The 27,754-nt window shown below is 47.4% G+C and overlaps 1 protein-coding gene across 2 annotated transcripts in view; it reads right to left on the bottom strand.

The window, feature by feature from the left end:
• Positions 1–399: 399 nt before the first annotated feature.
• Positions 400–27,754, bottom strand: part of Tcerg1l (transcription elongation regulator 1 like) — a 202,346-nt gene continuing 174,991 nt past the window's right edge. For both annotated transcript variants that reach the window (XM_012951464.2, XM_045136690.1), the window contains exons 9-12: positions 18,857–18,992; positions 8,317–8,406; positions 4,741–4,859; positions 400–1,309 (exon numbers count right to left, since the gene is read on the bottom strand). In XM_012951464.2, the coding sequence (XP_012806918.2) occupies positions 1,153–1,309; positions 4,741–4,859; positions 8,317–8,406; positions 18,857–18,992 (502 nt within the window). In that variant the 3' untranslated portion in view covers positions 400–1,152. The remainder of the gene's footprint in view (positions 1,310–4,740; positions 4,860–8,316; positions 8,407–18,856; positions 18,993–27,754) is intronic.

Here is a 27,754-nt window from a genome sequence, read left to right as displayed (position 1 = left end):
ATCCATAACAGGAAATAAACCTCTTCTTCCCATGTACTGTGTCTGGTCTGGATGCCCATGGCAGCAGCATGGAGCTGACTACAACAGTGCCCTTATGTGACTCAGGAGAAGACAGGTGAGGGACTGTCAGTGTTCCATAGGGAAGAGAGGTACTGTCTCTGGACAAAGACCCTGAAACTAAACCCTGAAATAAATAAACAGATGTGCAATACCATAGAACTAGTTAGCTAAGCATTCAGCACACACTATCCAAGGCACCCTAGCATGAGTTGCAGAGTAGAAGTTCTCCTCCCAGCCCTTAGCCCCAAAGTGTACCCTTCTTCTCCCTTGAAATCCTTTGGGAATCTGTACTTGAAATAATTTTGCTACTTAAGATTGTGATTCAGCCACAGAAACACACTGGTTTAAAATATTTATTAATTAAAAAAAATTTAAAATCTTTATACAAAGATGATGAGAAAAATCTCATGCAAACTCTGGGCATACAATAAAAATAACTAAAATATTAATTAATATGATGATTTTGTACAAAATAACTCTTATTAAGGAGACCCTCTGGCATCCAGTGTGTCTCCCTTCTGAGCCTGGACCTCCCAGTAGAGGAAAATGTGGTCACCTCAGCCACTTGCCGGCTATATAGTCATATGCTAAGTGGCTGTTTGTCACTGTGATGAATGATGAAACCCTATTACTACTACTCAGGAAACAAGACAGTGACCTGAGGGGACACTGGAGTGAGGGTTGTCTTGAAACCACAGAAATCCTGCAGAAAAGGGGTAACTCAGGAAGGCCTCTGAGAAGTTTCAGGCTGTCCTTCCGGGTGGGATTTTGAGGAGTCAGGACTGCTCCGTTTGTATTTAGAGCTGACCTTGAGATCGCTATGGACGGTTCTTGCCCCTGGTTAGTCACAAACCCACAGTGGATTGATACTGTGTATATTACAACTAATTTGCATAATTAAAACACTAAAGGACTCGACGCTCATGGCAATTAGAAATACATCATACTCTGAACATAATACAAAAGGAGCTTCAATATGAAACAGTAATCCTCTGAGGACGGCTGGAGCCACGTGCTGGACACCACTGCCTCCTCCTGTCCCCTCGTCCTTGTGCCCTGTTGCCCACTATCCTATTGCCACACTTTCAAGACTCATCTCATTTTCCGGAGCCTCAGTCTGTTTTCCTTGTCCCGTTTCTTAAGAATAAGTATGAATTGGTTGAAAAAGTGCTCTTGGTCCTTTCGTTTCTGCACAAGTCGGAACCTCTGATCCCGGCCGTACTTCTCGGCAAACTCTTTAAAGGTGGTCCTGAAAAAGAAAGAGTTTTATGAAACACCTTTCCTGAGAGTGAGTCCTAGTTTCTCTCAGGGTGGAAAGAAAGTGCCCAGGGTACAGAATGCCTACATACCAACTGGCTGAGCGGGGCACTAGGGTTGTGCAGGCCTCTGACCTAAGTTCACAGCCAGGTCTCAGGAGTGACCCTGCAGTACAGCTGCAGCCATGTCAGCCTCCAGTGTCCCTACTCTCACTGCCCCAGCTACAGCAGCACTGTGCACATGATGGGCCCCTGCTCTCCTTCTTTCCTTCCCCTGTAGGCACCCACTCTCCCTAGGAAGCCCAGATGTTTGGGGAAGTTAGCTCTCTCTAGAGGTCCAAAAAGAGGTGACACATGCGTTCAGGGCCCTGGTGACTGTTCATGTCTAACTCATTATTGATGTGCAACCTGAATGAACTTTTCCACACTCGGACATGCCTCATTCTCCACTGTCTGCCAGTGCTGAGTGTCCCCTGTGGCTGTCAGGTAGGGGCCACTCACTTCTCCAGGAAACAACCCCATAGTTTAGGGTTCCCAGAAGGAAACCGCAAAGACCAACCCTGCTTATGCATTTAGGTCAGGCCTTCCGGCAACAGCAGCTGCATGGAGGAAAGGAATGGCCAGGCTTCTGGATGGGCTGTGGCCCTGTCCTCCACTCCTTAACAGAAATGAAGTAGCTGAGGCCCCCGAGCCCTCCTGGAACTCCAGGGAAGTGGCTGAGGCCCCCGAGCCCTCCTGGAACTCTAGGGAAGTAGCTGAGGCCCCCGAGCCCTCCTGGAACTCCAGGGAAGTGGCTGAGGCCCCCGAGCCCTCCTGGAACTCCAGGGAAGTGGCTGAGGCCCCCGAGCCCTCCTGGAACTCCAGGGAAGTGGCTGAGGCCCCCGAGCCCTCCTGGATCTACTGTGATGTCCTGCTTGTAACCAGGAGTCCTCTTCATGGAGCATTTGCTCATTCTTTATCTTGAGGACCTGCTGTTTCCTCACTTCTCTTTACATAGAAGTGTATGTTTTCCTACAGTGACCCAATGGTAATGTTAAATTATTACAGTTTAACAAGCTTTTCATAAGACATGGTCATTAGAAGAGAAGAAAATGGTCTCAGGACCATAATTAGTCTCGTTGGAGGATGTCCCCTCTCTTTCTCATCCAGCTGCCCCTTTTCCTGCCTAAAGGGGTGCCTGCTTACATGTTTTTTCTCTGGCTTCCCCACGCCTCTCTTCCCCCTCCCTTCAGCCTACCCTTCACCACTGTCACGGAGCCATTGTAAAATGTGGACAGCTCCATTGGTGAGGTTATCACAGGCTCCTTAAATGCCTGTGTGTGCATCCTTTCCTCTGCTCAGTGTAACACATGTCTTCTGTCTTCATGACATGCAGGGGTCTGAGGGCCTGAGAGGACATCAGCTTGTCACATTCCGTAACAGTAGCAGCAAAGGCCATGGTGACAGCTCACATTATGAAGGGCTCCTGCCAGCTGCACCTCACGCTCTCAGTCACCGTGGTCAGCATAGTCACCCCCATTTGGATGAGGTCACAGAGACACACGAAGGTTTAATACCTCATCTCTTGGCCACACAGAATGGGTTTCCTGACCCTCCCTCCTGGGTCATCTCCTTCATTATGGCCTCAGCTGGATAGACACAGCCAAGCAGATACAACTGCTCAAGGCTTCTATACCCACTGACAGTTGTCTTACTAAGGACGAGACACTTTACCTCTCTCCCTTAGCATTTCTCAGGAGTCTAAACTCTGCTCTTTTTCTCCTTCAGAAAGTCCCATGAACAGGTGGGGAAGCCCTGAGAGGATTGTATAGTTAACGCTATTCAATAACACTCAACTATGACCAAATGAATTGCAGACCACAATATAGGAGCCCTGTCTTCACATAAAGGACCAGTTAAAAAATACTGTTGCAAGGCCTCATCTAAAACAGCAATGCATTGAAATCAGTCACCTTTATACTTATGAGAGTGACAGTTTTATAGTTCTATTTCTTTAGTTTTCTTTTTTAAAAATTATATTTATTTATTTATTTGAGAGCTACAGACAGAGAGAGAAAGAGACATAAAAAGAGAGTGAGCCAGGCGTGGTGGCTCACGCCTTTAATCCCAGCACTTGGGAGGCAGAGGTAGGAGGATCTCTGTGAGTTCATGGCCAGCCTGAGACTACATAGTGAATTCCAGGTCAGCCTGGACTAGAGTGAGACCCTACCTTGAAAAGCCAAAAAAAAAAAAAAAAAAAAGAGAGAGAGAGAGAGAGAATGGGCGCGCCAGGGCCTCCAACCACTTCAAACGAACTCCAGAAGCATGCTCCCCCTTGTGCATCTGGCTAACGTGGGTCCTGGGGAACTGAGCCTCGAACTGGGGTCCTTAGGCTTCACAGGAAAGCGCTTAACTGCTAAGCCACCTCTCCAGCCCCTTAGTTTTCTTTTTAAGACAGGCTCTTGTTCTGTAACTCAGGGAGGCCAGGAACTCACTACAGTCCAAGCTGGACTTGAACTTGCAATCCTCTTGTCTCATACCTTTCAATGCTAAGATTACAGATGTCAGCACCACTCCTGGTGTTATAGTATTTAGAAGTAATTAAAAAGATCAAGGCTACTCATAAAGAATTAACTGTGAAGCTGGAGTGATAGCTCAGCAGTTAAAGGCACTAGCCTGCAAAGCATGATGGCCCCATTGCAATTCCCTAGCACTCACATAAAGCAAGATGCACAAAGGGGTGCATTCACCTGAAGTTTGTTTGCAGTGGAAGGAGGACTTTCTGTGCCATTTATTTTCTTTCTCATTTCTGCTTTCTGTTTGCAAATAAAAATACCTTTTAAAATTCACTGTGTATCTCTCTTATTTGTTACATCAGCAATGCTACTGGTTTTTTCTGACTCAGGAAAGCTAGCCTCTCCTCATACACTGAGGAACTTTATAGAGCCAGGCTAATCAGGCCACCTGCCCAGTCTTCGGGGAGTACTCACTACAAACTCCCTGTGAGCCAAGGGAACCATGAGGACTATTTCTGGTCGACACTGGTTTGTTTTGTTTTCTCTCCCTGGTCATGGGGTCAGAACGTGACTTCCTCTCAGGGGCTTACTACAGGCTGGCAATTTAGTCACAGGCTTGGAGGGAGGTGCTGACTGTTTGAAGCACGTGGGGGAAGGCAGTGACTGGGGTGTGCTGACCACCAGAAAACGTGGAGGAAGGCAGTGAATGAGGTGTGTTTGCATAGGGAAGCACTCCCAGGCCTGTGTAAGGAGTTCCAGGTCTATCCACTGGCAACAGGATAGACAAATCCAGTTTCTGCCTCCAACAGGTCATTAAGTCCACACTTCAGTGTCTTTAGGATGTTAGTGTATATGATTTAACAAAAGAGATCCTGCAATGCTGAGTACATTCCAGCCCCAAAACATCTGCTGTATATATGCCCCCATACCTGGGTGACACTTTTGATTCTTCTAGAAGCTTTCTGAATTCTTCTTTGGCCAGCAGCAGTTTACTTTTCTTTTCCTTGTACTCTTCTTTTATTCTTGTCTTGACAAACTGTTCAAATATCTTAAATACATCCACAAAAGAATTATGAAAAGTATTATGAAATTGCATATTAGGCATGAAAATCTGTCCAATGGCATGAAAAACTAGCAGACCTTTAAGGAAAACTATTCTTTTTCCTGGGTGTTGGGCCTGTTAGCTATGGCCCCTGCATTGTGGGGCTCTGTGAGACCAAGTCCAAGTAAGCAAGCCCTACTTCCTAGAGGCTGACAGAGCTTCTCCACATGCAGGAACCACCTAGGGTCCAAATATCCAGTCAGTCCAGACCAGAGGTCCTGGGAAAGCCCTGACACCCTGCCTGTGTTACTCATTTTACATGACCTTTCTTTCCCATCGTGTCTCTGAGATATGTTTGCAGCAAAGCAGTCCACCTGTTTTCACACCAACACTAGAGTGCTCGGAACAGTACAAATGACTTCGTTTCTTCTGGTCACTTCCCATGCTGATATACATAATCACCCCCGAGTCTCCCAAAAGAGTTCATGACCCTGGTATTTCTGATGCCCACACTTCAGTGTCCAGGAACCCCCCTTCTGAATGTGGGGACTGGTACATGAGGGAGGCTCAGGACAGACCAGGGACACAGAGCCTGCAGGCTGGGATCTACCAGGCAGGCAGCCTGACCATACACCCCCACCCCTTTGACCAGAGGTATTTTTCAAATGGCCCAACATGGAAATCCTGTTCCCCAGAATACAGCACATGAATACTACTTGGTGGACAAATTCATTCAAGAATCCACATTTGCTCTTAGAAACTGACAGTTGTATAATCAGATGGAATCTCTCCTTGCTACTGCCCATAGAATGTGAGATTGGGTGTTTTAACATCAGAGAAAATTGTCACTTACAGACCATACAGCCAAGGAGGGGAAAGATAAGTGTGTTCTATTCCTAATGCTGCCTGAGCATCCAGAACACTAAGAACATAAGCTGAAAATAATTTAAATGATTGTGTAAACATAAATAAAAATACCAATAAAAAATCCACATGTGATCCCACCAGAGCAGCAAATAGCAGCTCTGCACCAATCCACACAGTTCTGAGAGGAAGCAGCTCATGGCAGCATCCCTGCAGGAGCAGGAGGAGGGAGGTGCTGGCGCACTGGCGGCTCAGCTCGTTACTGACTCTGTTGTGATGGGGTCAGTGTCAAGTTGCTGCAATGCTGTTTGTTTTGCTTCTAAGTTTGGGCGATGGGGAGGGTAGAGGAACAAGGTCTCACTGTGCATTCCAGGCTGGCCTAGAACTCTTGGTCATCCTGCCTCAGCCTCCAAAGTAGTGTGATTACAGGTTGGTGCCTCCGTGCCTGGCTCTGATCCATTTTTTAATAACAAGTCTTTAAAGGATGACAAGTGCAAAATGCTACTCACCTCCTGAGGACTGAGAAGAGTAAAATATTCAAGACTATGACTTCAGTTTTGAACATGTCCATACATATTCAAGTTAGAATATGATTGGCTTATTTTACCTTCAAGGCAAACAGTAAGGTGTGCTCTCCAGTGGCCTGCTAATTTAAACTGATAAAAGAGGTGAATGCAGGTGTGTAATCCAAATAAAAGTGTGTGGCTCCATCATTAGCTGGAGTTTTGCTCTATTAATTTTAAATGTGAGTGAAAAGGCTGGCCGTAGGGGTCAGAGCACACGAGAAATGCCCACTTCCCTCTCTGCCCAGAACCATTCACCCACCTAATCAAATTTTTATTTTTCTTTCCTTTTCCTCTGTTGCTGTATTTATGCCCCTATAATTTATTGTAGCAGGTATATTTCTCCTCTAACAAATTACGCCAGTTTTATCCAAATTGGAGCATGACTTTTTAAAGGCAAGTGCATTGGCCATTATCTCATTTCTGTGGACTCCGGAGTAATAAAATGAAGCACTTCTTGTTACCATAGAAACCAGCCTGATTAGCGCTCCCAGGACTCACTCGATAGTCCTTGCTGCCCTGGTAAAATTCACACCATGTGCCTCCACTTTCCTCATGAAAATATTGTATTGGGAGACCCTGAAGATTCTGGCAGTGCTTGTTCATCAACCCTACTTGTAATTGAGACTGTGTCTGCTGAATGGGGCCTGAATTCTGTCCCTTTGCTGTGTTCAACTCCCACACCATCCTTACCAAACTGCAGCGTCTCCCTGGCTGTGAGGCTGCAAGCATCTACCAGGATGCTCTCTGGAAGCCATGGTGCATGAAAACTACAAGGCTGGCTTCCCTCACACTGCAGCATGTTAAGACAGGCCTGGGACTTTCGAAAGCTGCCCCCACGGAGTACAGAGCGACCTGCCTGCAGAACACACACTCAGACAAGGACCAGCTCTCCTCACAGCCCTATCAGCTCTCCTCACAGTGCATCTGTCCTCTCTGATCATGCCTTGTGGAACACGGTCTCACTTGCTCCCTGGGACTCAAAGATTTAACTCTTCCCACAAGTGTCCAGGCCCTTGGGCTCCCAATCCTCCTAAGAGGCATGACCAAGTTCTAGACTGGAAGTGCCACAAAGGATCTCATTATGAGTGGCTTCTTTTGGGAGTGAGGAGGGTCTTCTATCTTATCTTCAATTTCCTTTGTCGTAACAGCCTCTCAAGTAGCACCCCTAATATGCAGAAGCAATCAATGATACAAAACTGCTCTGAGCTCAAGCTGGGCTGTGCAGCTTGGTTTTACGCCATAGTTATTTTCTGTGGCCCTATAGGGCAGAGAAAAGAAACTCAGACAGGAATTCACAGGTCCTTACAATGTGATTTCCTTCACAGTCGAGCAGTTGGAATTTTTTGCTTTTTAATAATGCAATAAAAGGGTGAAATATTATCAATTATTAAAATCTAGTTTCCCTTAGCTATAGAATAGAGTATATGCAGCCCAAACACAGATCATTCCAATGTATGTTTGGAATCTTCACTTGCTTGCTTTGTGTCTATTAAAATGTTTCTTTCTGAAAAAAAATAATAAAATTCAGTGAAACAAGTGTGCTTAGCATGGACGAGCAGAGTTGGTTCTGTGAGCTCCTCCACAGAGAAGCCTGGGCGGAGCCCTGGCAGATCGCTCCTTTGAAGACTTTCACAGCACTCACTCCAAGCCAACCTAACTTTTCTGGAACCTTTCTACAATGTCCATCCTTTACTTATGCACGGATTGTTCCCAGATCTCTTCCTGTTGGCTATGTGACACCTTAAGTGTATGGTGTTATTAACGTATTGGTTAAAGTCATTTGGAGTGTGGTTAATAAAAGGTTTATATTCTCATCTTTGATTACACATCATTCTTTGCAGGGGTCAGGACAAGATAGTAGGACAGAATAGTTCCCAGCATGAGCCTCCTCAGAACTTCCAACTCACATACCAGGCTCTCATGCTACAGCACCCACTGATTAGCCCTCCCTGGCAGCAGTGCAAAGCTGACCTAGAAGCCTGTCAGCTTTAGCACCGCCTCAGAGTGACAATCTCCCCTTACCCCAGCCTTACCTGCTTTCGCTCCTCAGAGTTTAGCAGGAGATAGCGTGGGTCAAACACAATTTTATGTAATTCTTTCTCCCAAGTCGAAAATGCTGACACCTAGAGAAAAATATTCAATAGAGCTTCTTTTAGCATCTGGTGCTGAGCCTGGAGTCTGCTGAAATGATCAATGGTGTAAAAAAAAAAAAGTAGCATTAAGGTACAATGGATTCAGGGAGGCAGTGCTGTAGAAAAGTGCGGGACACTTCCAACACACCATGAAAATCAATACTAAGAACACTGGAAAACTTAACTTGGAGATGCACAGTAACACTAGTTCTTCCCAGGGTACCTTCCAGGGCTGGGGGCTAGGTGTTCCACAGTGTCACATCTTGAAAGCAGGGAGGACATGTGGAAGTTCTCTGGACCCCTCAGGCCATGGCCGAGGGCAGTGGCTCTCATACAGACTGGCCTTCACAGAAGGGTACTTGATGTTTTCATGGACATTTAACCTTTTTAAGATTGGTTACTCTTTAAAGTAAACCATTTTATTTTACAGTAATTTTAGGTTCACAGAAAATGTGATGGAATATTGCAGAAAGCTCCCATGTCCCCTTCCAGATTTCTCAAGTCATCAGTGCCTTGTATGCATGGTCTAGGTCCGGTCCCTCACCATGAAATACAGCCCGTCATTATGAACAAAACTCACATGTCACCCAGGATTCTTTAGTTGTACCTAAATTTCTTTGACTGTCCCAGGTTTCCATGGCACACTGAGTCCTGTGTCTCTGAAGGCGAGGCTCTCCAGACCCTCCTTGTTTTGATGATGCTGGCTTTTTCTGGGAGTGCAGGTCAGGGTCATTCCAAGGTGCTCAGCTGGGAGGACGGCCACAGGGGCAACATGGCACTCTTAGCACACTGCATCTGGAGTCCACACCGTGCTCGGGACTCATCGCTGGTGATGAGCCCTGGGCCCTGGGTGAGGTGTGCATCAAGTGTCCCTCGGCAGGCAGCTGTTGTCCATCATCTTGTGCTGCACTCTGGAGAGGTGTTTGTGTGCAGCCCTGTGTAAAGGTCATGTTGCATCTCTCAAGGGCCATGGCTCTACAAATGGTCTTGTGTCCTTCTGATGGGATATCTGTCTCTTTCACAGCAGCGCCTTTCTCATACATTCAACAAAATACTCACAAAACAGCTTCCTTCTCTTTAAGAAGAAGAGCTTGTTTCAGCATACAATTTGAGAGGACACAGCCCCTCAGGGCAGGGAAGGCATGACAGTGGGACATGGAGCAGCTGGTCACTGCCTGCACTCAGGAAGGTGAGAGTGATGAGTACTGTGGCTCAGCTGGCCCTGTTCTTCCTGTCCAGCCCAGAACTCCAGCCCGTGGAATGCTTCTGCCTACATTAAGATCGTTTGTCCCACCTAATTAACCTAATCTAGAAAGCCCTCACAGACATACCAGAGGTTTGTTTTCATGGTGATCCTAAATCCTGTCAAATGGTGGCTTATTTATCAAACCATTCCTTTCTATGACTCATGGCCAAGAAGTTCATGCTTGGAGGCTGCACAGATGTGTGAATGTATAGCTCTTACTTTGAGCTACCAACCAGCATTACCTTATAAGTTTTGTTTCTCAGACGGACCCAGCTTCAGTCATTGGGAGCTATGCTTGACCTTGGTCTTCAGTCTCACCTGCTGGTGCTTCCCAGCTCCAACCCCACTACCCCTTCCTTAGTCCTCCAGTCAGACAATATGCCCAGAAGCCCTTGTTATTTTTATCAGAAACAGAAACCAACACCTGGGTATTGGTGCCTTTGCCACTGAGATGTTGTTGTTTCTAGACCATATGCTGACAGAACAAGGGAATGTTTAAGCCATTTAAAAATAATTTGTCCACTTAAAAACATTGACTTAATATTGACTTCACCTTGGACTCATGCTGGGAGCTGAGGATTCTGAGGAAATGACTCAAGGCCCCGGCATCAGGAAGGCCTGGTGCAGGGCAAGGCAGCGGAGGGCACTGAAGGACTCCTGTGGAACAGGGATACAGTCTGGCTCAGGAAGGGGCTAGAAGGATGCTCTAGGATAGGCTATCTATGGGTACAAAAGCTGGGGGTCCTCGACTATGGGGAGGGCAGGGACTCAAGGGGCTGGACATACCTAGGTTTAAGGAACCTGTGGGTACATTGGGAAGTAGCAGAAGGACAGGCTCATGTGTAGATTAGAGGTGACTGAGGTCTTAGATGTTATTCTTAGAGGGCAAGGGGAGGACAAAGGTTCAGGTGTGGAAAACATAATTTGGCCAGGGAATAGCTAGAAGGTGGGTTGCATATATAACTCTGTCAGGTTATTCCAAATTTAGGGGACTTAGATGTATAAAAGAATTAAATTTTAAAGCCCTAAAATCCCTAAAAGAAATTTTCATCTGTAGTTGGCAAGATGAGACACCTGTATTATGGCTAGTAGTTGCAATGATAAGATAGCCATTCATCTCACTTGCCGCCACAGACAGCTCCCATGAAACCATAGGTCCTGCCCACACCTATTCAGGCTTTGGGGCCACCCTGGTGTGCAGCTCTCCCCGCAATTTCCAAGACTGATGCCTGTTGTTCCTGCTGCCCTTGACAATGCTCCCAGTCCCCAAGCTCTTGCCAAGTGCTTCTTTTGTCACTCTGCATTTCACCTGATGTTGTCTCAAATGGCTATATTTTTATTTTTTAATGTATTTTTATTTATTTATTTTAGAGGGAGGCACACCAGGGTCTCCCATTACTGCAAACCAACTCCAAGTGCATTTGTCACTTTGTGTAACTGGCTTTATATGAGTACTGAGGATTGGAACCCAGGATGGCAGACCTTTGAGGGAAAGTGCCTTTAACCAGTGGGGCAAATCATCAGCCCATCAAATAGCTATAGTTTTCAGTCACATTAGGCCACTTCCTGCAGAATCTAGTGGCTCCCTGGAGCCGACTGTGACATGGGCTCTGACCATACACTATCGCTGCTCTGTGACAGTTTGTCTGCCTCCTAATAACTAGAGGACCTGAGTATATCTCCCCCACTCAGATGCCTTGCCCCTGGCCCTGTCAGTGGGGACAGTCCTGATGCTGTGTTACTGGCCTGCCTTCACTTTCTTCATTCAATGGAACACTCAGCACTCAGTATCCACTGCCCTCCTCAGAAACCAAAGAGTGGATGGTGATTCCCCATGAGACAGGCCAGGTGGCTCTTCCTTCCCTTTCCATCCCCATACAGCCAGCACCTACTCTCTATGGAAATGATTGCTAAGTTGTTGTGACAGCTTGAATGGAAAGCATCTCCATAGCCTCACGTGATGTGACTAAGCCTCCTACTCAATGCCCAGCTGGTGGAGCCTCTGCAGGAAGGGCTTTTGCTGCAGGAGGGGTGTTGCTACTGCAAGCTGCAAGCTGACCTTGAGGGCTGTGAGTTCAGCCCCGGTGGGTATGAGCTACTCAGCTCCCTCTTGCTGCTCCGGTGTGAAGATGGGAGCTGGCTGCCTGCTCTGCCATGCTTTCTCCACCACAGTGAAACCTCTTCTCAAAATGCAAAGCCTGGAATAAACCCTTTCCTCCCAACAGCTACTTCTGGTCAGGCTCTTTTTCCCAGCAACAGGCAGGTACCTGCCTCAGGCCTCTTTTTCTTCACTGTGGGTGCCTTGTGTTGCTTTGTCTTCTCTTCACACAAAAGGAAGCCAGAGTTGTTGTTTGAAACCCAAGCACTAGTGGGAGGCAGTCAGGGAGGCAATTTCCAGTCGTAAGGGATGCCACCATAAGAGCGGAGCCTGTGTTCAGGCTCCACCTCCAAGAGGCTGGCTGGCATGAGGGGCCTTAGGCTGATGTACTATATGGCACCACTTGAGTCAGTGCTGCATAGGGCATGGGTACAGGAGAAGAAATGGCTTCCCTCTCAGCAGCTGATGGTTACCTGGTACGTGGAAAAGGAGGACCAGCTCTCAACACTTCTCTCTGCGTGTAGCCTGGGCCTTCCAGTGGAGCCTTCAGCTTGCCACTCCTTCAGCGAAGCAGCCAGGACCCTCCTGTTCTGGCTCCAGACCTCAGCCCAGCTTGGGCAGCGCTACTTGGTTGTGAGCTGCTGCCCACAGGAGCCTCAAGACCCCTGAGCATCCACACTATGATGAGTGATTCTGCAGAGGGGAAGGGTCACAGAAGTGTCCTCTGAGCCTGTAGCTGCCTAGCTCAGCCTGGGAGGGGACCGTTTACAAAAGCACAGCCAGAGAAAACTCACACTGTCCTAGTAACTTCACACATGCCTCTCCAGAAACTGAAAAGAAAAAAAGAAGGGATTCCTGCACTGCTCCCAGGGACAATTCAGCTTAGAGATAAATGGATTCCATTTCTGCAAAGTGGTTGGGAATGTTCAGAGATGACTGAAAGTGCAGTGATGCAAGTCCCATCAGCGCCTGATGGCTGGCCATCTGGGGTTACTGCCGCAGCGCCAGGCCTCGGCAGAGAGGCAGGAGTGCCCAGTGTGGGGGGCTGTCCTTAGCCGCTTTGCCACAGGAAGCAGAATGCACCACACATCTTTCCAGCTAAAAAGGCTTTGCCCAATATTTTTTAATTCTTGGTTACAAAGAGACTGAGGAAAGAATGCCACATCCTCAGCCGGAGGATGAATAGTAGTCACAAGGAAGTCTCCAGGGGTCAAGCAATATAACTTGCCACCTGATGGGGCGTGGCTCCTGTACCTGCAGGAAGGCCCACCTGCTACCTTCTGGATTTAAGCCTGTGCACTCAGGCATCAAGGGCAGCAGCTGCTAGTTGTCCTGATCATGAGGGACTGGGTCTCACTGGGGCCGCCCCACCCAGCTGATTTTCATCACAGACACAAACCCGGTTGCTTCAGAAGCGAATGGTCTGCACCACGCTTGATTACTGAGCACTGCATTTGCTCCCTTACTTCCTTGGTATGTTGAGAAGGCAACCTTCAACCTGGAACTTTAGCTGCCGAGCAAATTAGAGGTGACTTCTCCCATAACTGCCAGCCTCCTGACTCAAGGACACATAGCTCTTGACAGCCTCTCACAGCTCCCCTGCAGGGCTCCCTTGTCTCTCTGCCCCAGTCCTATGTGCAAAGGTCAGGACAGGACAAGATTGGTGACTTTGGGAACTTTGAATATATTAGTACAAATGAACAAACATATCCCCTTCATAATATCACAGCACATTAAATCATTTATGCTGTGCTGAAAACAAAAGAGAAAGGAAAACAGACAGGCAGACTTCCCAAAGTGTGTGGAGTGGCCTGTCCCTGCAGCTGCTAAGAGACACTTAGTTCTCTGTGTCCCCTCTCTCTCTGCCCAGCACATGCATGTAATGGGCACTCTTTCTTTCTACCCTCTGCCACTTCTACCCTTTCCTGTTTCCATAGTCTGAGGAAAGTGACCACAGGCCTCAATCAGGGGAGCAGAAATCCTTTTGCCCAAAGTTCAAGGGTGCTGGGGGCTCTGGAGTAGTAGAGACCAAGCTCACAGATGTGTCTGTTGTTACTCCCATTGTGCTTCGGATGTGAAGTGTCCTCATAGGCAGGGCTGCCACCAGCATAGGGACAATGGGTCAGACTCTCTTCTAGCCTCCTCTCCAGTGCTCATAGCATTGTACAAATTTAACATTTCTTTCATGGATAGACAAATGAAAATTTACCTTGCTATTCCCCAATATATTCTCCTCACTCCATTTGAGGATTTTTTTCACATTACAATTAGTTAGTTATTATTCTGCCTGACAGTTAGAATGGGTAAGCCACGATTTCCCAAGGGTTAGAACTGGATCCAATCTATTACAGAGAGAGTTCTGGTCACACCCAATGTACTACTACATGGCAAAAGCCAGGACAACTGATCCAGGGAAGAAGAATGAAGCACTGAGACCAAAGAAAACACCAGCAAAGGAGACAAGCAATTCAATTCCTAAAATGATAAGCAATAAATATTTAACCTTCTCACTATTCTGTGCTGGTAGAGTACACTAGCAAAAGCAAACTCTCAGGAGTTCTCAAACATTGCTGGTGGGAGAATAAATGGAATTAAACAACTTCCTCAAAACAATGCGGTCATAATGTCAAATGTTTATAGCTAAAAGGAAACAAATCCTAAACACACACACACACACACACACACACACACACATACACACACACACACACACACGGTATTCCATGAATTATTTAAATAAGCAAAGTTGAAAAATATACTAAATGAATTACAACTCACAAATTATAAAGTGATAATGAGTGATAATGAGTGGTATGCCCACATCCAGTGTTTTCCTGGGACTCAGGTGTAACCCAGTGTTAAAATGTTGATCTAGTAGATATAAGGACACACATGCATATACTTGGACACATGGATATTCACACATGGGCATGTGCACACACATGTGCACAGAAATACACAGATAAAATATTTACTAGGAGTTCATACTAATTTTAAAGCTGTTTAAAGAGATAAGTAGTGTAAATTTATAAATTAAATTGAACCTCATGACATTAAACAAAACATGTGGCTCAACTATGATCACTTGCAATTCTATTGTAAGACAAAAATCTTTCCTCTTGGTTTTTAAATGTCTGCTTTTATTTTATATTTATTATTTTTACGGAGGCAGGGATTAAACCCAGTGCCCTTCACATCCTAGACAAGTTCTATACCATTGTGCTTCACCTCCAACCTCTAAACAACTGTTTGTAATAAAAATATAAGTCTGGAAAGAAATGTACCTACTAGTGATAAGCACTGCCTCTTAGGGTAGGATTTGTTTGATTAACACTCTTCTAAACTGATGACTTTACCACCTAACAAACAATGGTGTACATCCATGCTTTACAAGTGTTCTGTGACAAGCCCAGATCATCTTTTATGATTAGCAATCTGTTCTATGCCTAGGACACTCAGCCCTGTCACAGAAACACAGAGAAAGTTAGCTTCTCCAGAGAGATTTGGTATGCCCCAAACACTTGGTCCACCTGTGCATGCCAACCTCCTCTGTGATCATGGTGACAAGACCCTTCCTTTAGACCAGCTTGGCCCAGGGCCTGTCAAAGCTCTAGAGAGGTGATGGCAGTATACTTGTATGCCTGAGGAGAAAAAGGGGAACTACTCCTGAGCAGTTGACTCAAGATGCATGGGAGAGGGACTGAGTTCCTTTTTCCTGTGAGCCAAGGAACCAAGTTAGGAGCCTCTGTTTCTCCTGTCCAGCTCTTTGGGCTGACACTAACCACTGTGTTGCGAGTGGGCCTGTGACTCTTTTCCTCATTGTAGCACAGATATGGACCCAAAGCCCAGAGCCTCTCATACTGTCCACAGTATCTGTTTTCAGTCCCCAAGACTTGTTCTTCTTGTTGGGAAGATGCCCAAGGGTCACCACAAATGGACTCTGAGAGGACTCTGGGGGAGCCCTGAGCTCTTGAGTCATGATCTAGCATTCTGGAAAAAACTTGTCTCTCCAGCTCTGGGAAGGCATTGTTGCAGAAGATGTTTCCAACCATCATGGCTCCCGCAGACTCACCTCAACCAGCAGAAGTAAACAAGGAATCTGCTATTCAATTGATCTTTGTAGATGGACGTTTTAAAAGAAAGCTGTGATTTTTTTAAAGAAAACTGATTATTTATTTATTTATTTATTTATTTATTTATTTGAGAGTGACAGACAGAGAGAGAAAGAGGCACAGAGAGAGAGAGAGAGAGAGAGAGAGAGAGAGACAGAGAATGGGCGCGCCAGGGCCTCCAGCCACTGCAAACGAACTCCAGATGCGTGTGCCCCCCCCCGTGCATCTGGCTAACATGGGTCCTGGGGAACTGAGCCTCAAACCGGGGTCCTTAGGCTTCTCAGGCAAGCGCTTAACCGCTAAGCCATCTCTCCAGCCCAGAAAACTGATTTTTAAAAAATATTTTTGCTCATTTTTATTCATTTATTTGAGAGTGACACAGAGAGAGAACGAGGCAGAAAGAGAGAGAGAGAAAGAGAAAGAGAGAGAGGGCATGCCAGGGCCTCCAGCCACTGCAAACGAACTCCAGAGGCATGTGCCCCCTTGTGCATCTGGCTAATGTGGGTCCTGGGGAATCAAGCCTAGAACCAGGGTCCTTAGGCTTCACAGGCAAGCACTTAACCACTAATCCATCTTTCCAGCCCAATGAGAACTGATTTTTACCAGTACTGCAGTTATTTTCTCATTGTTGGGATAAATCACTTACAGGTAGCAACTTAAGGAAGGTGAGCTTTTGTTTTAATTATAGATTCCAAGGGAGTTTCATGGCTGGGAAGTTACAGTCAGGAAGCAGAGAAAGAAAGAAGAAAGTGGAGCTGGGTTACAAACAGCTCAAGACCCATCCCCATTGACCCACTTCCTCCACCTGTGTTCCCCCTCCTAAATGTTCACTTCCTCCAGCAATGTTCCTCCTCCTAAACATTCACTTCCTCTAGCAATGTTCTTGCTCTTAACTATTCACTCCTAGCAATGTTCCTCCTAAATGTTCACTTCCTCCAGCAATATTCCTTCTCCTAAATGTTCACTTCCTCCAGCAATGTTCTTCCTCCTAAATACTCTACATCCTTCCAAAATAGTACCATAAGCTGGGGAGCAAGAATTCAAACATAAGAGCCTAAGGTAGAAATTGTATATTCAAACTACAAGTACAAAATCCAGCTACCCCCTGCCTCCTACAAGAGCACATAACCACAACAGCCTCCAATGCAAAATCCTCTGGGAAAACACAGATGCTGCCCTTCTTAAAGTACTAGAAATCCCCAGGATCTGGCTTCCTCACTCCACTAGTACATGAATTTCTGAACTGAAGGACTCAGGAAACAATATATAATCTTATTAACCACTCAGTCCATAAAACATGACCTTTCCATGCCCCATTCTTTAAGTAACTCAAAATCTTATGGGTTCAGCTATCAAATTCTCAAGAGCCTGAGCAACTTATGAAATTGGCTGGCACATTTTATAGTCTGAATGTTGTAAGAGGTGGCCTTGCATTATGGTAAGGGGGTAAACGTGAACTGACCTTTTCTGCTCCCAAGCTGCAGGGGCTCCTGGGGCCACTTGAGGTTACAATATCACTCAGCAGCTGATTTTCCTATGCCTGTTGCTCTTACTAATCTTCATCCAAGAATTTCATAAATAAAGTCTAAAGTGAATCTCAGAATCTCTGAAATGTATCACCTACTCCAATGAGTCAAGAATGCATTACAAATCTTATTAGTAAAGGTCTCCAAATGAGGCCCTTTGGACAGATTCAAGAGCCCCTTTAAACTTAGCCCCCTCCCCTCTACCCAGCCTGCTCACCCTCACCCTCCCCACCAACCCCTAAAGGTTACTTCAAGACTGTGGTGGTACACTGGACTCCTCGGATGCAAAAAAATAAGAGATGGAAAATTAGACAAGAGGGTGGAGTGAATTTTGTTTGGATTTCTCAAAAGTCCATGGTACCAGCATGTCCACAGAAGACAGATCACATCTCCTTTTACACAACACAACTGGACTGGTCTGGCTGGCTATGTCACTGTAGAATCATATATATGTCAACCAAGTGTTCTTGGGGAATATTGGACCAAGACCCCCAGCCCTGGCAGAGATGGACATGGGCCTCTGTTGATCAAATGACCCTTCCACTCTTCCTACAGACACTCTACGTGCAGGAGTGCAGATCCTTGCAGAAGCCGGTCCTCCCCATGGGCTCCTCTGACAGCATGTGCGTGCAGGCAGGGATGTTTGAGCAAGAGCAGAGCAGTCCCCGGGACACTCAAGACTCCTGGTGACACAGTTGAGCCTGGCATGGGCCTGGGAAGCGACACAGCAAGACGGCCTGGTGGGAGTGCTCTGTGATAGCCAGCCCGAGGGAGGCCGTCAAGGAAGGAGCCCCGTGAGGACTCCTGCAGCAGAGCTGTTGCCTGGACTCCATTTCTAAGTCTGACATGAGTTACCGGAGGAGACTCCAGATCCTGTCAACTTCAGCCTAGTTAAATTAATTAGTGTGAGTGTCCTTCTGTTAGAGTCCTCACCAGCTTTCCTGGAATCTGCTGTGTCCTTGTTAGCACACAGCCTGGCTCGGCCCAAGTCTGGCTAGAACTGGCCTGCTTTGGGGGCAGCAGCCCAGCCCTTTGCTTTGCTCCGCAGCTCTGGGCCACGGTCCTCGCTGCACCATCACACCAAGAAGGAAGGCAGGAAACAGCCAGGGGCACTGTGCAACCCGAGCCCCTGAATTCACTGTGGATTCGCAAAGCCATTACTGGGTTCTTTACAATTACCCACACACAGGAAAGCGCCCCTGTGCCACCTTGGCAGCCTGTTCCTTCTCAGGGCACCTCTACCTGCCCCTCAGAGACCTTCACCCTGTGTGACACCCCTATACCTTCCTTTAAGCCAGGAAACAGAAGTGACTTCTTTTGTTGTTGGTTTCTACCCGCCCCAGCCTCCTAAGCCCTGCAGACTGCTCAGCACAACCATAGGAGTGGCAGGAGGAAGGTCGCTGCTTGCTGTGAGGCCCCTCAATCCACCACCCCTCTGAGGTTTCCCCAGGGTCCTTACCCCTCTCTCCAAAAGCATGTCTCGGAAATGGGTCACACGCTCCTCCAGCGGCGGGAGAATCTGCGGGGGTGGCGTCTGCGGGCGCCGGTCCTCTTGCGGCCCCTCCTCAGGCCCAGGGCCTTCGCAGCCTTCTGTCCTTTAGGAGCACAAGGCACAGAGAGTTAACCACACCTCGGGAGACCCAACTGGTTTTCACTGGGGCTTTCAAACCCCTCTGAGACAACCCTAAGAAATGTTCTTTCTGGGCTTGGGTTACCTTACTTAATATATATTTTTTCCAATTCCAATCATTTTCCTGAACATTTCCTGACTTCACTTTTCTTTAGAGCTGAGTAAAACTCCCTTGTGCATATGTACCACATTTTCACTATCCAGTCATCAGTTGGCAGCCATTCAGGTTGAGTCTCGTTCCTAGCCTTTGTGAGCAGAGTGGCAATGAGTATGGGTATGCAAGTATGTAAGGGAGGTATATAGAGTCGTATATAATATGAAAGCCAAAAGGTGGCTAAGTTGGAAAGAGGGGACAATAAGGGAGTGAAAAGGGGAATGGGGAAAGGAAACAAAAAAAATGCATGAAAACACCACAAAGAAGAGGGATGTTATGTAAGTTTATAAAAATAAAAAGAAATAGACAAATTGGGTGTGGTGGCTCACTCCTGTAATTCCAGCAGTTGGGAGGCTAAGGCTAGAGGATTGCCATGAGTTTGAGGCCAGTGGACTATAGAATGAGATCCTCTGTCAAAAATAATCAAAATAAGAGCAAAAAAGGAAAGAAAGGAAGAAAGAGTGGGAGGATTGGGGAAAGGGGGGGAAAGTGCTCATCTGGAGGCAGGGAATGGCATTTTTATTGTGCAATCATTGGTTCCCTTCATGAGGAAACAATGTGTGAGTAACATTCTCTGGAGAGCTGTTACCTTGAGATGAAATTCCCAAAGAGTGATGTAGTGACACAGGCTGGAGGATCTCCTGCCACAGGCCCAGTACAGAGCAGGACCCCTGGGACCTTGGAGGAGTCTCCAAGGCCCAGCAGAGGGAGTGGACTCAGCCAAGGCTCCAGATACCCAGGGCTTCAGGGGGAAAGTCACAGGGTGGGATTCTGGAGGGCATAGGGGGAGACAGGATCTGCAGAGAGATGAACCAGGTTGGGCAGCTCTCCATAGCTCCAGATGAGGCTCCCTCACCTTCTGGAAGGAGGAGGGAAGCCCAGCCTGCAGAACACCTCTTAGAGTCCCCTTGATGGGTCTCTTCTGTGGCTTTTACTAGAAATGCCTGGAACTAAAACAACTTGGGCCTTGTGGCCAAAAGAAAATAGCTATCAGGGCTGGAGAAATGGCTTAGCGGTTAAGCGCTTGCCTGTGAAGTCTAAGGGTTCCTGTTCGAGGCTTGCTTCCCCAGGACCCACGTAAGCCAGATGCACAAGGGGGCACACACATCTGGAGTTTGTTTGCAGTGGCTGGAAGTCCTGGCATGTCCATTTTCTCTCCCTCTCTCTTTCTCTCTCTATCTGCCTCTTTCTTTTTCTGTCTGCCCCATTCTCAAGTAAATAAAATAAAACAAAACAAATATTTAAAAAAGCTTTTTTTCTTAAAAAAAAAAAAAGAAAATAGTTATCGAAATTAGGTACCATTTTTTCTCATGCCATCTTCTCCTCTCTGACATGGCTCAGCCTCAGAGCAGCATGTAGCCTTTGACACCCCTGCCCTTAAGGTGGAGGCTGGACCTGGCTGTGTCCTGCAGACAGGCAAGATTCACCCTGGCCACTCTGACTCCTGTTTCCTGGCCTGTGTATCCTACCTGTCCATGGCCAGATCCACTACAGCTGTTCAAAATGACAAGCAGAGGGCTGGAGAGATGGCTTAGTGGTCAAGGCACTTGCCTATGAAGCCTAAGGACACAGGTTTAATTCCTTATCACCTACATAAAACAGATGTACAATGTGGTACATGCATCTGGAGTTCGTTTGCAATGGCTACAAGCCTTGGTATGTCCATTTATTCTCTCTGTCTGCCTGTTCCTCTCTTTCTGTCCCTCCCTCTCTCAAATAAATACATAAACCATTTAAAAAATGACAAACAGGATTGCATAACCCTGAAAGGCCCCAGCACCAGGTCACCCTTATGCAGTGCCCTTGCCATTACTTCTCTCAGGTCAGGCTGGCCAATAATGGTGAAGAGTGGTCACATAGCCAACAGTGTCCACATCAGGGGCAGAGTCCCTAGAAAGACGACGTCAGCCCAGGATTGTGGAAACACATCAGGTACTGCATTTAGTATGTGCTGGCAGTGTCCAATGCTCTAGGCCTAATAAGGAGGCTTTGCTCACAGGATTTCCAAACTAACACAAAATATACAAAGAACCAAAAAAAAATAAATAAATAAAAGGTCACTCAGCCCATGAGGGGATTTTATTTATAAACCAACTGTTGGAGGAGAGCTCATGTTCTTTACTTCTGTGATGACACGGAGTTTTGAAAAGAGAATGTTAGCAGTGGATTTGCAAGTGTGCCACACTGCACAGGTATAATTAGGGCCTCTTGGTAAAAAAAATTTTCATTAGCCCAAAATAGAAGTGTGGAAATAGGCTAATATTGTAACTTGAAATAAGATTAATCACGACAGTGTGAATACGTGCATGGTCCCTTTATTGCTTAGCAAATAAAGTATTCAGTTCAGAGCTTGGCTCTCGGCTCACCGGGAACAGGGCAAGTGCAGTCAGTGCGCAGGAGCACAGCTTCTGACATGCTTGTGGCAGGAGGGTCTCTGCACCTTTATCTGGATACTTTTCGTTGTCAGTAAAGCTGCCCCACACCACGTGGTACCAAGAGAGAATGGCAACTGTGCACCCAGCTCGGTAACCGGCCCTGCTGGTGCCCAAGTGTGGGTAACAAGTCTGACAAAAACCTCAACAAACCCAAGGACAGCTTCTGGGCCTGCTGGTCGGTTGGGAGAGGTTGGTCCCGTCTGACCTTTCACCCATTGCAAGTGGTCCCCAAATCCAGGCACCATCATCTAGGTGCCTCACTCCAAGGGATAGCACACTCCCTGTCCTCTGCTCTCCCTGTTACATGGGGAGGCATTAGGGTGGTTGAGCTCAAGAGTCACCCGAAAACTCAGGCACATACTCTTCTACTCAGATTCTTCTGCAAGGCCATCCTTAGGCTCAATTCACTGTGCTGGCAAAGGGATGGCAATCCCTACCAGCTACCTGCTGCAGTCTAGACTGCCGCATCGGCTCTGCAAGTCCAAGGCACACCCTCACTCCCGCCAGGGACAAGGTGACTTACATGGGAAGAGGTGTGGACTTTAGAGCTGGAGGGGTCAAGGTTCAAGGATCAACTAAGCCGCTAGGTGTGGTGGAGGCTGAAGCAGGAGGATCACTGGGAATTTGAGACCAGCTACTACATAGGAGGCCCACCTGCCATGGAGCACCGTCTGGTGAGTCTGGATTGAACTGTGCCCAAACCCCCTGAGCAATGGCACAACAGAGGGGCAGAGCAGTAGTCACGGCAGGCTACTGAGCCACGCAGGCCTCTTGGGGCGGGCTTCTGATTGGTGTTTCCACACACCATCATTCCAGACGCATTTTAGGAAGAGAAGGCATTCATATTGGCCATGGCACAGGGATAGAACATGTGAGGAGAGAGAAGAGGAGGCCTCAGCGCCTGTAGCCACGGGGTTACCACCTTGTGTAGAGAAGCTGCTGTCTGGGGTGGGGAGGGTTTTGTCTTAGAGGAGCACTCCCTGTGGGGAAGCAGTCTGAGGAGGGGAGCTCCACCCATGAGTATGATGGATTAGAGAGTGAAAGATCCAATGTGGACATGTAATATGGGGTTCAAGTTGAGTTTGCATCTCATGGGCAGTTGACTTGTGGCTCAAACCAGCCAAAATATGGGAACTGCCTGGAGCCTGTTTGTAGTAAGGGACATGGTTCTGACAAGATAATCTCAGCATGCCTTTCGCTCCGTAATTCTGCAATGTGAAGGGCCCACTTGAGTCCATCCTGATGACATAGAAAACGTGTCAAGATTTCCATCAACTTGCCAGCCTGGCCTCCTTATTGTATAGCTGCTATAAATCTGATAAACTGGCTTCTCCAGTTTTCATCAACTTGTTAATAAAAAATGTTCAGCGGTTTCTCAGTTGTTTTCTTTATATAGGAAAATGAAGCTTACAAGTAAATCATGTTCACTGAATCCTTTGAGGCACTGAAGCAGATTATCAAACCTACGGGAGATACAGGGAGCCCCCAAATTTCGGCCCATGTTAGGAAGACTGAGGATAACCCAGTTCTGGGGTTCAGATGTTGTATCACCCTCCTGTGGGAACTTCACTCAGGGAAGAAGGGAGCAGGCAGGGCCTTGGGGCACGTTAGGTTAGATGAGGCAGGAAGGGGGCTGCATCAGGGGCTCTAGGATGAGGACACTCAGAGGCTGGGGAGTGGGTAACATGAGGCACTAAGGGGGCTGCATCGGGGCTCTATGACGAGGACACTCAGAGGCTGGAGAGAGGATTAAATGAGGCAGGAAGGGGACAGCATCAGGACTTTATTACGAGGACACTCAGAGGCTGGGGAGAGGGTTAGATGAGGCAGGAAAGGGGCTGCATAAGGACTCTGTGACGAGCACACTCAGAGGCTGGGGAGCGGCTTAGATGAGGCAGGAAGGGGGCTGCATCGGGGCTCTATGACAGGACACTCAGAGGCTGGGGAGAGGGTTAGATGAGGCAGGAAGGGGGCTGCATCAGGGGCTCTATGACAGGACACTCAGAGGCTGGGGAGATAGCTCAGTTGGTAAAGTGCCTGTCTCACAAGTATGAGGACCTGGACTTGAGTTTGATGCCTGGAATTCATGTAAACATGTCAGATGCAGTGGCAGTGGCATACACCTTTAATAATCCCAGCACTAAGGAAGTGGGGATGGGCAGACCCTGGAGCTCACTAGCCAACCAGTCCAGACTAACTGCCCAGAGTCAGCCCATGAGGGACCCTGCTCCAACGAAGGTTGACAGAGTTTCTGAAAAATTACAGAAGACATTGGCTTCTGACCTCCATATAAATAAGTCCTCATGTGCACATGCATATGACACACGTGCTTTCAAACACATGAATATGCACACACACAATTTAAAAAAGAAGTTACCTAAGTTGGCAACTTGCTGTGTCCCCATAGGGTGTCCTGTGCTTATAGTGTCCAGAGTTTGGCCAGGGGCACATGCAAATCAACCTCACAGCTGACCTGTGGGCCACCAGACGACGGCCTGAATCAGTCTCTATTCCTTATAAATTACATAGATTCTGATAATCAATTATAAACATGCTGGACAGAAGATACCCAGAGTCATTTGTGGCTGGGATCAGATAGAGTTAGCCTTGCTAGGATGTAAGTCCTCACCCGGAAGTCCATGCTAGTTTGGAGGCAGTCGATGTCATCACTGGACAGAACTGTGTGACACATATTTGGTATTGGTAGTGTGATAAAAGTTGGTCCACTGGCTCCTACTCTATAAAACAACATCTATGAAATAGGAGTCAAGAGGTCTGCCATGGTCTCTCCAGCCCAGACAGGGAGTGGAGTTTCACTAAGCTTTAGGAGTCAGTCCCTGCAGACCCTTCTGGCCCCACACAGTCATTGTGATAATCGACCAGCATCACTGGCTGGCAGGGCAGAGCCAGAGACATGTGGGTTCCTCTTTCAGGATGGCAAAGATGGTGTGTGAGCAGCTCCTGCTCCCAGCGTGAGGGGGGACAGAATAGCAATAAGCTGCAGTGAGAAAGGTGAGAAATCCAGAGGAGGGTTCAGGGGTGTCATGAAGCTACAAAAAGCAAAGAAACCCAGCAGAGGGGAGAGTCTGAGGACATCTCTAGGAGAAAACATTTAAAAGAGGTGAAAGAGCCTTGTGGGTACCCAAGAGAAGGTTCCAGATCTGGGATTCAGCTATGCAAAGGCTACCAGGAAAGGTCATCTAAAAACATGCATATGGTCAAGATGTGTATGAAAATGTCATAATGTAACCCATCATTATGTATAATTAGTAGAGACTATTAATATTTCAATGGAGAAGAAGGGCATTGTTGTGTAAACAGTGCAAGGGGGCCCTGCAATGGGGAACCCATAGCCCTGGACCTTGCTCTAAGATGCTGTATGTTCCCCACAAAGGCCTTCAAGCTCCCTTTCTTTAATTTATAAAGTAGAAATACTAATAGCACTTATCACTTAGTATGTGTTTGCAAAAATTAAATGAAATGGCATCTGAGGTTTGTTTACAATTCTCTGTGTATCAATCTCTCTAAGTTGAGATAATAAATTTAAACTACTTAACTGGTCTGGAAAAGGTCCTCATTTGGTGACGATAAGATAATGATGTTGACAATGATGGTGATGACTGTGATGGTTAAGTGTTGTCAACTTGATCAGTTTAGAAACTGAGTGAGAAAGATGCCTCGTGGGCGGGTCTGTGAGGGTGTTTTCAGGAAGGCCATCCTTCCTCCAGAGTGGCATCCCCTTTGCTGGGGGACTGTATAAAAGATCCAGGGAAACACCAAGCTTTTTTCCCTTGTCCAGCTCTCTGTGCTATTTACTGGCATATGCTTTTTGCCGGGATGCCCTAGCTCTTCCCACGTGCATGTGCCTATCATTTCGACATTTGGAACCCTGCCTGCACTCAGCCTCAAGCACTGACTGACAAATACCAGGTCCACTGACTCTGGTCTGCATCCAGTTTCGTGGTCTGAGTAGCTACCGGGTTCTCTGACACTCCAGTTTATGAGCAGTGGTTACTAGGCTACCTATCCCATACTTTGTACGTTAGTTGAATGAATCCCAGTTGCTCTGTTCTTTTGGGGAACCACGGTATGATGACAGCGAAGACCGTGGTGATGGTGGCGATGAGAAAGATGTTGACAATACTTCTTACCCCCTCATCTCTGGTAGCTTCTGACCATCCACACCAGCTCTTCCCAGGCTGGGCTGCAGCCTCTGTTCATCTGGGGAACATATCACTTTTTATTTGATTTAATAGATGGGTAAAATTATTCTTTCTTCCGGCAAAGCTGTCTGGGAATTTATCATCAAAATACCAGCAGCCTGTAACTCTGGTGTTAGATACAATATAGAATTCTGAAGAAATCAAAGTTTCTGTGAATCTTTTTGCCTTATGGGACCTCAGACATCCTACTGTGGCATGTAACAAATGATCTTCAGATGTGGCACACTCCGAGTCAACTCTGTTGTCTGGCATTTAGCCTCCCCGCTGTGCAGTGCAGCGGTGTGCTTCTGGGGCTGGTGCGGCAGGTTGGATCATGAAGCAAGGGCTCTTGGGTCCCTGGGCAGGACCAGAGCATGGAGGTACTGGCTTTGCCCACACTGTGCTGCTCAAGTGGAGGAATTCAAAGCCGAACTGTCATCACAGCCGACGCCTCCCTTGCATGGATCATGGCCACGGGCAAGATTCTGGTTGTGGGGAGCTGCGGCAAGGCTCTGAGAAGGGGTCCTGCGAGGAGCCTGGAGGTGAGCTTAGCTGAGCAGCCGCTCCTCTGCCCTTGCACACAGGCAGCTGTGCCCACTGCACAGAAAGACATGGGAGGGAGAAGCAGAGCTGGGATGACTCAGTGTCTCGAGCCTGTTCTCTGACCTCAGCTTCTCTGCTTGCTGGCCTTGTTTAACTGGTCACTGACCACCCACCACTAAACCCTTTTGGTTCTACTCTGACCCCCATACTGGTCTCTTCTGGGTAGTCTTCTGGCCCCAATAACTCTTGCAAGGCAGGTTCTTGGGGTTCATCAAACCCCCCACCACTCTGCCCCGGGCCAGGTGGGCCTCTCATGTTGAGCAGCCGCCCTGCCTGTTGTGTTGTGAGTCACCACATGTGTTCACCATTCCTGCCATGGTCATAGAAGGCAGCTACACCCCGGAAGCCATGCTAGGTTGAAGGGGCATGAAGAAGATTAAATGGGCCATGGACTCAGAAACAGCAGCTGTGCTGGACTCCCAAGCATGCTGATGGACAATGGCCAGTTTCCACGGAGGAGGCCATGGCACCCCTTCTCAAAGGTGTTGGTTGCTCACAGGTTTGTGAAAGAACCTCAGTGTGCCCAGAGCTCTGACTTCCAGGAGCACCAAGGCAGGTCAGCTTTGTGGCCTGACTGAGCAGCTGGTACTGCTGGTGCCCCTCTTCACAGGTGGTTCTGCTGGGGACCGTGTCCCCTGATCCGCTCTGGTGCTTGGTGGCCAATCCTGTAAAGGTTTTCTGGAAGTTTGAAGTTCTGTTCTAACCACTTGTGAGACATGTTTCTGAAGTGTAACCCTGCAGTTCCCCATCAGGAACTCACAAAGGTAGGACCAGGGTACCAAAGCCTACTGGCACCCCCACCTCTAGTAAAAGTCTCCAGGCCTGCCTGCCAGGAGTCGTTGGCACCTACCCTTCCAGAGGGCTTCAAGAGGCATTGTGGGAAGATGGAAGCCCTCAACCAGAGTAGGCCACAAGAAGCCTGGGTCATGGATTATGGCTGATAGGCCACTTCACACACCATCACAACAACCCCAAACCTATCCTCCTGCCTCAACCTGTTGTTCTAGGGTTTCCTTTAGAGAGAATGTAGTAGAAAGAAACCAGCCCCAGGCACATGCATCTCAGGATACAGGGCTCTATGGAAGGCAAGACTTAAAATAAAAATGAGCCTCATGTGCTGAAAAGAGCAAAGGCAAGAACACTCATTTTTAACCTTCTCAGATCCCCAGGTAGAAGCAGAGAGAGCCGTAAGAATGTCAGAAAAAAGAAAAAAAAAAAACACACCACTGGACATCTTCACACACTGAGCAAGGTTGGAGGCACCTGCAGGAACTTGAGTTATAAGTGGTCATAGTCAGTCCACAGCCCCTCAGATTGCAGCAGATGCCCAAGG

This window comes from Jaculus jaculus, chromosome 1 (assembly GCF_020740685.1).
Source record: "Jaculus jaculus isolate mJacJac1 chromosome 1, mJacJac1.mat.Y.cur, whole genome shotgun sequence".
In the NCBI taxonomy this organism is placed as follows: domain Eukaryota; kingdom Metazoa; phylum Chordata; class Mammalia; order Rodentia; family Dipodidae; genus Jaculus; species Jaculus jaculus.
Note: the sequence above shows the minus strand (reverse complement) of the source record. Positions and strands in the feature narration are given on the sequence as shown.